The sequence below is a fragment of the Eleutherodactylus coqui genome, chromosome 2, assembly GCF_035609145.1.
Source record: "Eleutherodactylus coqui strain aEleCoq1 chromosome 2, aEleCoq1.hap1, whole genome shotgun sequence".
Lineage (NCBI taxonomy): Eukaryota > Metazoa > Chordata > Amphibia > Anura > Eleutherodactylidae > Eleutherodactylus > Eleutherodactylus coqui.
In genome coordinates this window covers 299,689,703-299,701,799 of record NC_089838.1, presented here as the reverse complement: position 1 = coordinate 299,701,799, position 12,097 = coordinate 299,689,703, and the positions used below count along the sequence as shown (strand labels likewise).

The 12,097-nt window shown below is 45.5% G+C and overlaps 1 protein-coding gene across 1 annotated transcript in view; it reads left to right on the top strand.

The window, feature by feature from the left end:
* Positions 1-12,097, top strand: part of PIWIL2 (piwi like RNA-mediated gene silencing 2) — a 117,643-nt gene that overhangs the window by 76,427 nt on the left and 29,119 nt on the right. The window contains exon 17 of the mRNA XM_066593461.1: positions 4,374-4,562. Within this exon, the coding sequence (XP_066449558.1) occupies positions 4,374-4,562 (189 nt within the window). The remainder of the gene's footprint in view (positions 1-4,373; positions 4,563-12,097) is intronic.

The following is a 12,097-nucleotide window of genomic DNA, read 5'->3' as shown; positions in this document are numbered from 1 at the left end:
CCGCACACACAATCCGCGCCTCAAGGGAAAATGACATCCGCAGGTATATAATTACCTGCGGGTGTCCAATGCATCCCTATAGGGCGCGGATCACGTGTGCGGGGGACCTGCTGCCGATCTGTCCCTGTGGACATGAGGCCTTTAAAGCTTTTTGTTGAAGTGGCATTTTCCAGTCTTTAATAAACAAGGGGCAGATTTAGTATTCAAAATACAAGTTTTCTGGTGCAAAATGCACCAGAAAACTGTCTTATGTGCTTTGTGCTGCACACACTGTGTTTCTAAACATTTCAGACACTTTCTGACTTGTCGAAAAAAGAGACGTGGACTAATTTGCGGCAAAAACAATATTAGTCTTTAGGTCACTTTTTCGCTCCATTTAAATGGCATTCCTTCAGTCTTTGAGTGGCTGAACACCTTGAGGGCAATGGTGATTGTTTGCCTAGCTAAAACACAATGACTACTTGTTTACTCAGGCCAGCAGAAGACAATGGCTTTTCTTCACACTAATTGAAATCCTCTCAGCCAGAGTATTCCTCGCATAAACACAAGCCAACCTGAGCAAGTAACACATACTTAGGTTACTTTAGTTAATGAGGGAAATGGAGAGAATTTCAGACGATTATCTGTATGTTTAAATGTTCAGCATTTTATGCAAAAAAGTCATTCAGTCTTTCGGCCATTTAAACTATAATTGTTGCATGTAAAAGGGCCTTAAGAGGCACCTTTATTAAGAAGTCTTCACCTCTTATTAAATTAGGTGCATCTCTGGCTATCAGTGTGCCTCAGATTAATGCCAGCTACACGCTGGCATACAGATGTATTTATTATTATCATTCCTGGTGCAGCGGGCTATGCTCTTATCATAGCATTCTTACACAATTTGTATGCCCAGTAGAAAAGTAGCATAAGGTGCCGAATAGTCGTTTAGCGCATTTCATAAACATTCATTTAAGCAGTATGTCATCTGTAGATTTCCACTACAATGAAATTTATGCCAAATATTAGTGGAAATCAAAGGGATTCTATCATCATATTTATGCTGCCTGACCCGATACGGGGAAGCCTGTCACCTTTGTGTTGTATTCTCATACGCCATGGTGTTTCAGAATAAATGCACTTTGTAGTTTGACTTGAAGCTGAGCCTCTGCGCGCTCCTTGCAGACTGACAACTCTCCCCCCATTTGTATATAGGAAGAGAGCTGTCTTCACGCAGCGGGTGGGGACAGGCCGGCGCAACCCGCCCCCATGACTCTGAAGTCTGATTCGCAGCTGAGCTCAATGTGCATCTATACTGTAATGCCACAGCGTTTCAGAATAAAACACTCATGGGGATGACAGGTTCATGCTGCCTGTTATTTGGGTAGTATGAATCTGATGACCGAAAACATATTAAGTCTGACGAGCCACTGTATGCCCTGCCCCCTCCCACTAAGTCTTTCCTTTTTTTTTTTTGTGCAAAAGATGATGTGCGTCAGAATTTGCAGCTATTATATTCCAGAGAACTAGCAGAAATGGCTTTATGAACCCCAGTCGTGTAGTTACAAGATAACATTTTGTCTGTCTACAGTCACCACTAGGGGGTGCTCACTGCATAGGGAGTTATACTATACAGCTCCCATTGAACTTTATAATCCATGTGTGATAAATTAGTGATGGCTAATGACATCAGCTTTTTATCACGTAATTTTTTTAATTTGGCTTCTCATAAAAGACTCGGAGTGTCCAGGGTCTTGAATCCCCTCTCCCCAAGTACTCCCAGAATATAAGTAAGGGCTCAACAGATGCTAATAAGTTATATATTTTCAGCAGGTCTTTAGATTTTCTTTACTATTATTTGCCTTGTAGCCGTTTGTCACGTCACAATTCAGAAGCCGACTGTAGTAGAGCCGAGAAAAAAGCTGAGACTTTTTTTCCATATTTCGTTTTATGCTTCGTAAATGTATTTTTACAGTGAGATAAGGTTCACAGAAAGCTTTTCTATGTAACATCCATCATAACATTTTGTCAGCAAGTGACATGACAGGTAATCTGCTTGTGAAGGGTTTACGTGCGGTTTGTCCTGCTGCCTTACAGGACATACCTGTCCTACCTGCACTCTCCTTATTGTGTCTCTGGAGTTACCTTTGATCTATCGCACACAACAAAATCATCGCATATGTTTATTGTTGGCCAAGAAAATGAACTTCGCTGTGACAACAATGAGTTTTTGTGTTTGATTGTCAACTTTGCAAACCTTTCTTGTCTGTAATCCACACATGTATGTAATGTAGTGCTTTACGCCGACTGCACACATCCTGGGAGCCTGCAGCAGAATCCGACCCTGTGCCCGGCCAGCATCTGTGCGTACCTGTCTTTTCTTCTTCTTTTCTGTACTGCGGATGGTCCGAGCCGTGTGGACCATCCGCAGTACAATTTTATTATTTTTTTTTAAATCCCTGCTTCTCCCGTGCTGTTGCCAGGCGATGACGCGGGTACCCACGACCTTTCCACAATATTATTGCGTAAGTGCCACCGGTTGGACTGCTTCCATTGAGTTCAATGGAAGCCATCCGTGTGGAATCCACACTAAAATGGAGCATGCTGCGATTTTTTTTTTCCCCCCCCTACTCTGGCGGAAAATCGCAATTGATTTCTGCTCATGTGCAAGAAAAAACTTTTTTCCGTAGTATGCTATGGACTGTATTTGATGCTGAACCCGGAGGCGGACGCCCGCTATGGATTCTGCAATGCAAATCCAGCCATGTGCAGACGGCCTTACACACATGAAGTGCATACTTATAGAGTGATAGTTCATAATGCGTAGAAAGAGAATGAAGGGTTCATCTTCATTTTTCCAAAACCTCTTTAATAACTGCTCACTGTGTTTTGACAGCTAGTAGTACAATCCCAAGTCTGCCGCAACATGTTTTAGTGTTGCTACTTTAACCCTTTCCAATCAATATTTTTCACCCTCCATTCTCCCCAGCTCTAATTTATTTGAATGCCCAATCGGCATTCTCCCTTCACCCTCCTGATCGTTGACAGCCGAGATCCGGAGGGTGCCGGCGGTCACATGATCGCCGGGGAATGCGGAAGTAATACTTGCGCATTCTCTGTTCACCAACCTGATCTTGGCTGTGACTGATAGCCGAGATCAGGAGGGTGCCAGCAGTCACATGATCGCCAGGTGGAATGTAACACTTACACATTCTCTCTTCATCCTCCCGGCCTAGGCTGTGAGTTACAACTGAGGTCGGAGGCTCCCTGCTGTCACATGATCGCTGGACGGAAGTAACACTTCGGCATGCTCTCTGCATTACATAGTGCTAATTGAGCGCTATGTAATGCAGTGTTCCCCAACTCCAGTCCTCAGGGACCACTAGCAGGTCATGTTTTCAGGATTTCCTCAGTGTTGCACAGGTGATGTAATTATTGTCGGTGCCTCAGACATAGCCACAGCTGTTCTTACTATAGGAGATCCAGAAAACATGTCCTGTTGGTGGTCCTTGAGGACTGGAGTTGGGGACCCCTGATGTAATGTGTGAAGAAGGCAGAAGGGGTTTAAAAACCCTCTCTGCCTCTTCCTTGGGGGGCTATTCAATGAGGGCCAGTGCAGGAGTTCATCTGCACCCGATGTGTCTGAGCAGCGGGTGCAGATGCACTCCTGCACTGCAGTTGCATATCTGTTCCGACATCGGAGCTATAGGGGAAGCTCATGATGTCGGAACAGGTCAGGCATTGGAGTGGAAAGGGTTAAACGCTATTGACACTTTTGGGGGGAATTTCTTTAAATGCATGTGGTTTGGGCTGAAAAGCATTGTTGCAATTGGATGTTAAGAAAAATGTTACTGTTTGGCTTCTGCAGCTGCTAAATATCACTGTATACAATAAGCTGCAGAATGTTGATCATGAGTAGATCGGTGCATTAGCTCATCTGATGGCTCAGCCTCTAGCACCCGTCTTTCCTCTCCTAAACAAACTTCAATGACCATTTATGGACGAAATAAATCCGCTTTAGATGATTGCTCGGATCACTGTCCGCAGATTAATGGGGTTGTTGACGTGTAAAATATTGATTCCTGTCCTTAGGACAGTTCATTAATAGTAGATCATTGGAGGTTTTGTCAACTGGGACCCCCACCAATCTGTTCTTCTCTGGGCCACTGCACTTGTGGACTGAGCTGATTTCTGCAGGAAGCGGAGAGCTCCGTCCCCAATGCAATTGATCCTCAATGATCTATTGATAAGATGTTCTTAGGACAGGCCTTCGATTTATAACTAGACATCCCTTTTAAGCCAAGGCAAGTACACCTTGCTTCCCTGCGCATGCCCCATGAATTAAAGGGGTAAAAAGCATGGTTTGTTATGACAACGATTTTTTGTTTCTTCCTTAGGTTCCCCTGCACTATTGGGTGGTGATCTATCCTAAACGTGCCTCCACTCAAGCCAAGGATCTTGCTAGCACCATTGAAAAGATTGCGGGTCCAATTGGCATGCGTGTTAATCAGCCGAACTCTGTGGAACTTAGAGACGACCGTGTGGAGACGTATGCACGATGCATCCGGTCACTGCTGGAGGGGGAGGTAAGGCCGTCCGTCACCAGCTTACAAAACCGTAATCCAAAATGACTGGTAATTGTCAGCACTACAAACTGTCCCTGAGTCACACAAGGGGTTACTGGGAAATATACACTGCTGGATGTCCACGAGGTGTTGTGATTTAGCAGGAGGACTTTGGACCTTTGTATCCTGTTTGTCAGACCGGGTTTTCCCTGGAGTAGCTGTGCTTTTTCTAAGTACTTGTTTGGGGAAGGGGAGCAGGTTAGGATTAGCAGACAGTTACCGTCACAATGAGATGATTTTCGTAACCACAATTTCAAGCAGTCATATTAGAAGTTGTCCCACCAAGACTACACCTTTCCATATGCCCTATTAGTCCCTTTTGATAGCCTAAGAGGCTGTAAAGTGTGGTCTTAATAGTGGACCAGGCTCATTTGTGTGTTATGTGGCTAGCTATTCATTTCAATGGTGCACATTTAAACCTACACAAGCTCAGCAGCTGCTGCAGCTCATCTTGGGGCTTCAGACATGCAACACTGATCTGCTCACAGGGCTCTCTTCAGTCTGAGGAGCGTTCTCTCCATCAGGCTGGTCACACATGAATCCGTGGCTGGCGACCCTGCATACCTTCTTTTCTAGTACTGCGGATGACCACGGAATGCTCGCTGTTGGTCATGCGCAATATATGTTGTTTTTAAAAAAAAATATTTGGTGTACCCGTGCCGTCGCTAGACGATGACGCGGTTACACGTGGCCTAACCGCAATGTCAATCGCGGATGGGCTGTGGGCTGGATGGCCTCTGTTGACTTCAATGGAGGCCTTCCCCTTGGAGTCCACAGCAAAACAGAGCATGCTGCAATTTTATTTTATTTTTTTTTCTCTGCTCATGGAAATTGTAATTCGTTTCCGTGAGTGTGAAGGAACAAGCGTAAGTACATACCTTTCAATGCATGCTGTTTGCTGCGGGTCCTCCGTGTGGACGCTGGTGTGAGGCCGGACTAGAGCTACCTACACATGGGCGAGCGCGACAACGGGCCATGAAACTCAGCCATATATTGTGCTCATAAATGTGTGGTGGACCTGCGCATCCGAGGCGTTTGTGTCAAAAACGCCTCCCATCACTTCTGTACAGCTGTGATCCTCCAGATCAGCAAGTGTTTCCCATTGTTTTCAATGGGAAACCTCACATCATACTCACAATGAAAACAATGGGCGATGCGTTCCGAGGAATGCACAATGATAGAGCACATTTTAAGGGGGTATTCCAGCAATGAGAATTTTTTTTTTTTTTTAGTTTTTACCCATCCACTGGATGGGTGAAAACTGATAGATCCATAGGGTCCGACTCATAGGACCCCCACTGATGGCAAGAATGGGGTCCTGTACCTACTTCACAGTTCAAGATACATTATATAGATCCCATTTCTATAGTATAATGGGGAATGTAGCTGCTGGTCGCACATACACAGCAGCGATGTCATTCCTCTCAATGGTGGTGCAGGCAGATAGTCGAACGCTGTGCTTGGCTCGGCTGGATGAGTGAAAAACGCTTTGTTGAAGACTTATGAGCTGCGGTAACAGCCACCGATAGATCTCCTCACAACTGAATCACCGCTGTTTGGACTGGAATTTACTCACTTTATTCAAGTCTATGACGGCCTCGATGAGTATCAGAGACGACCAATGTGCCAGCAGAGCTCCGCTTATTTGTGCATTTCCAAGAATTCTGCTATTTGGTGGTATTTAAAAGGTCGTATCAAGATTGATATTGTTCACCTAAAAGTCAGATCGTCGGGGGGTTTTGCCTCTGACCCATCCACCCCTATTGTTCCCAAGAATGGGGGTCCTATGTCTCTTCGGCACTGTGAGTTTTAGCTGCACCCACCTGCAGTGACATGGAGATTTTAATGAAGCAGCAGTCACATATGTGTGGTGCAGCTCCATTCATTTCAGTGAGGCTGACGGAAGTACAAGTATAAGCTTGCTTGCTATTGCTGGCAATTCCTCTAAAGATGAATGCAGTGGCACTGAGCATGCTTGACCGCAGTACTATTCAATCTCCTTCTCACTGCATGGGATGCAGTGAGGCCAAGAGGGGGACCTGGGACCCCTTTTCTCTGGATTGGTGGGGGTCTCAGCAGTGAGACTCTCACTTATCAGAATTTATCACCTATCCTATAGATAAGTGATGTCAGTTTTGGGAATCCCCCTTTAACCACTGATGGATTGCAGATAGTTCACCTGTATGTTAACTCTTCTGTATACACTATATTGTTTTAGATTAGTTCTGTCCAATCTTTTTTGGTGCATGGGGCCCAGTCTACAGGTTTTGGATGGAGAACTTATTAGAACAGGACGCCTTTATATATGAGCCCCGGCTTCTCCTAATCCTTCTCTTTCTGACTTCACAGCATGTTCCAGTGGAACTAAAAATAAAATTTCCCTCCGCTGTGATTTTGCATTACTTGCATTCTGGCAGGAAGTAGTTACTGACACAATATGTCCATACATACTAAATCAATATAATCCAAATGCGCACAGCCATCTAATCTGTATGGGGAAGTCAGGAAATATACCTGTTGGCTAAACACTATCTATGGCCGCCAGCAGACGGCCGGGTCGGATCCTGCTGCGAGAATTCTCGCAGCGGGATGTGAACTGTTCCCCTGCAGTGACCACTGAGGCTCACCTGCCCCCGCGTCATCCTGCTTTGCTATGTGCCGGCCACCCGGCACATGTGCAGAGCGAAGCCGGCGCGTCACTAGGAATAGTACATGCCTCAATCTGTTTACCGTGCAAGATTTCACGCGGTCAAATCACGGCTGTCTGCATAGGATTGCATTATCTAATGCCATCCTGTGGCAGCGGGCACAAGCGGAAATTCTGCGGCGGTATTTCCTGCAGAACTTTTGCCTGTGCCCGCTGCCCTATGATTGCATGCATTTGGCCTAACATGTATGACCACTACTACACCTGCTTGGCCCGCTGGGTGGTCTCCAAAAGAGGTGTCGGACTGTTCTACTTGGATGCGGTGTTTACTGTGTTCATCTGTAAAAATCACTGTTGAATTACTACTTTTTTGGAGTAGTTCTCAGGCAAAATGCTTGGCTTCTATAAAAGGGAACTTGTCATCACCTTTGAGCTGCATAAACTACGTTATGAGGCTCAAAAGTTAGGGAATAGGGAGTTTGGGGAGCTTTGTTACATATTCACTGGGTCACCCACTCCTCGGTTTCCCCGCAAAGTTGATGCGCACACACAGCGTGACTCTTTACAGAATACTCTGAGTGCGTGCTCTCCCACAGAGATGAATGGTTCCCTTTAACACAGTGTTTCTCAACTCTAGTCCTCGGCGCCCCCCACAGGTCATGTTTTCAGGATCTCCTATAGTAAGAACACCTGTGGTAATGTCTGAGGCACCGACAATAATTACATCACCTGTGCAATACTGAGGAAGTCCTGAAAACATGACCTGTTGGCGGTCCCTGAGGACTGGAGTTGGGGAACACTGGTCTAAAACAACCATTTGGTCCCAGGAAAAAAGAAAATTGTTCAAGGGGGATGAGGGGAGATGATCTGTTGCTATCCTTTCTCCCCATTCTGCTGTCTATATGTTTCATTCTGGAGCCCCTCTTAATTCTTATCACTGTTTGATGTGTGTCGGTAGTGAATTGCTCCTATGAGCAGGGCTGGCCAATCGAGGCAGCCTGTAATGTCTTATGACCCATTCACACGAGACAATTGACGCAGTAAATTGAATGATAGTCATCCCATGTAAAGGCTTGCAGCGACTAAACGAGAATTGCTTAGTTTTTTGCATGCAGAAAACTGAACGACGTACCATTCAGAAGTGAACAACTATCTGCCTATTGTGAATGAACGTGGGAGGGAGGGAGAACGCTAACTGGTCCGCTCCTCCACCATGCCAGCAGAGCTGTAAGTGATACTTGCTCCTATGTAACAGCGTAGGAGCGAGCGCCACTCGGATGAGCTGTTGGGCATCGTTTGTTTGTCCGATAGCTCGTCCTGTGTAAATGGGGCATTAGACTACCGATGCATCACCAAGGCTTAGTGTGCACCTTGTAGTCTTAACAATTGCCACAGCCATGTTGGAAGAATAAAGCTATGTCCAAGGAAGAAGCAGATCAGCGACAGAAAAGACTGCATTAGAATGACGCAGCATGGGGAAGGACTGTCATCTAACTTCCTCCTCTGGTCACTCGATAAATTTTGTCCCGAGAATGGAGGGTCGCTTGAAATCTTCAGGTGCCATAAAATAAATCCCAGACCCCTTCTACCCCCGTACATCTGGCGTTAATATGTATTTACGGATCTGTGGAGGACTTCTTCCAATATTATACCTGGATGACATGTATTTCTTCTCCTACAGTGAGTAATCTGTCCCTGGTATGTGTCCCAAGCGCTCACAGTACACGGCGTGCTTTCACTTAGCCATCACCCACAAGGTCAATGTGAATGTAACGGGAATAATCTCCCTGCAAAGAGTACAAAGTGCATTACTACTCTTGTTAGAACATGATTACAGGCCCGCATGTGCCATTCACCCACATCAATGCTATTACGCTGGTGGCACCTCAGACAAGTGACGCCTCCACCTCCTCCAGTGCTCAGCAACCTATTACAAACTGGGTTCACATTATTTATCTCCTCCTCGCTGAGTCTTGTTTGTGTCGCTCAGTTCATTTTTTATGACCCTAATTTACTCTTGCAACCTGCTGAACTGCCTTGATAAAGCACGGGCTCCTTCAGATAGATTACATTACATTGATTAGATTAGATAGACACATTTGGATCATAACAACTAAGAAGTATTGGCCAAAGGTGAAACCCATCAGATATTTATAGTTTATTGTGAGGATACTTCCTAAATACCCAAGAGACAAAGGCCTCTTCAGCGGGGGCATGTGTCTGAAACCCCATACTGCAGCAGCTGATGGCCGCAGGATCTTGCCAGCTTTCTGCTAACGTCTGATACACTTCAGCTTGTATTTCCCATCATTTATCCTGCAAACGTCTGTCGAGTTCTCCCGCAGAAAGTGTACACTGTTTATACGTTCCAGTTCACCCCATAGATGTTCAGTAGGTTCAGGTTGGGACTCTGCAGGCCGGTCCAATAGAACATCCATATCCTCAAACCAAACCAATCTAAAACAGCATTGGATGTGTGACAAGGCACGTTGTCTTGTTGGAAGTATGGCCGACCATTCCCAGAGTATTACCACATTGTCGTCAGAATATTATTGCCTAGAATGTCAGGTTAGACCTCCGTGTTTATGGTTCTTGTCACTACAACCAATGGACTGAGACCGTGCCACGTAATACACCCCAGACTAGAACAGAACTTCCGCCGTACTTACCTGTTGGCACAACACACTCAGGCAGAAGGTGTTCCCCAGGATCCTCCACACCGAGGTACGTCCATCTGATGTGAAGATGGAGGAATGTGATTTGACACTCTATAGAACGTTCTTCCATTGCTCAACTGCCCAATGACCACGCTCCTTGCTCCATTGTAGACAGGCTGATACATTGCACTCCGTGATGGATGCATGTGTGTAGCGGTATAACCCGTGTGGTTCCCGTCACATTCTACAGCTGACACCTCCAAGGGTCTGCATATTATGTAGCATGGTTCAGGACACGTGACATGTCAATAAGACATAATCCATTCTACTGATAGGTAGGTCCAGATACTTGTGCTAGAATCTATATGATTGTACTGAGTCCTTTGGAGTGAGACAGTTTTCTAGGAGTTCTCCCTACTGACTTGCACATGGGAATTCTAATAGGGCACATGCTCAGCGGTGGCCCTGTTAAGACTTTTTGGTTAAAAAAATGGAGATTTTTGTGTGAATTTGTTTCTAAAATCATTGATTACTAATAAGGCCGCGCAGACCAGCTGTGATGCAGCCGAAAACTGTGCTGACTTGTTGTTCCTTGTAGTCTTCAAATACATTCTTAAAAAACGTGATTTTCTGCCATTAGAAAAAAAAAATACTACTAAGGCCTCGTTCACACGGGCGAGAAAGTCGCGCTGCTACAATGCTACAAATCGCATGTATGAGTAGCCCATTCTTTCCTATGGGTGTCTTCACACATGCGATATTGTGTAGCATGCGACAATCAGACACAAAAACCTTGCGGGTCCCGCTATATGCACGCGACTCGTGAAGTTTTGTAGTCCATGTTTCTCTATGGAGCTTTCCTACCTGTTGCTTTGCATCGCACGAAAATGCGTTTTTCATGCAGTGCGATGCAACTGACAGTAGGAAATCCTACTGACAAAGCTAAAATTTAAGCCCTGGCTGCAGGAAAAAAACAAACAAACATACATCACTTGTCCCGCACTGTCAGCCCGGCTGCATCTTGTCCCCGGCAGTGGTCATCTTCTGGCCGGGGATTCAAAAATCCCCGCTTCTGGAAGCGCTGGCTGTGATTGGCTGATGCTTAGCCAATCACAGCCAGCGCTCGATGAATGGCCAATCACTGCCATGTCCTTTCATGGCAATACCGCCTAGAAGCCAGTCATTGGCTGAAAGGTCACCTGAACAATAGGAGTCAGATGACCGCAGCTGGCGTCTTCCCAAGTCGGAGCGGCTGGACCCAGGAGGACATCTAAGCAGTATGACTTATTTTTTATTTTAATCCAATTCCCTGCTGTGTTTTGTTTTTTAATTTACTGTTGGAAAACCTTGTTAATTGCCGCATAGTTTTGCAGGTAATTATATTTTTCTGCAAATCCGTGCGGCCTTTCACAATCAATTTGCAAACTGCCCAGAATAGCATTTTTCACTGTGTGGCCCTATCCTTATGGATAGCTACATAATAAGAACACTCTACTGTCGTCTCGGAGATCCTCCAGCCCTGCACATTATCACCTGTAGACGAGCTATGGCCATTACTACACAGTCCTTTATCTCATTCCCCTCTGCACTGCACTTGGGTGCCAAGTAATGACGTTGTTCCTGCCGCGGTAAACCTCAATGACTTCTGGAAGCAATTGGATGGCCAGAAGCGAGAACCTTCCCGTAAACAGGGCAGCATAATGATGGGCTTGGGTTTGAGGGTGGAAGTAAAATGTAATCGTTTTCACTCGGCTTCCCTTTTTTTTAAAAAAAAAAGACTAATGTAGAAAAATAAATCTGTCATCATGCAGTTGTGTAAAACAATACTAAAATGTTGTCGCACACTTGAATAGAACGGCATACACGGTGTTATGTATAGTGCAGGGCAAGAATTCGGGAGCAACAATTAGAGATTCCCTGTGTCCTCTCCATGCTCAGGCCCTCAGAAAACCTCTGGCACGAATTTCCTTGCGCCTTTGTCTCCATCCTATCAGAGTACAAATACACACTGAACAATCCCTGCATTAGGGACACCTACTCAATAACGGGTTGGTCCACCTTTTTGGGTGAGTACGGTTTCCAGACATCAGGGAACAGATTCCACAAGGTGGAGAACATCCCCCATATTCAACTCCCTCTATGCTGGATGCCTCAGCTGCATCGGTGCACATTTTGTGGATAAGTGGAAGCAG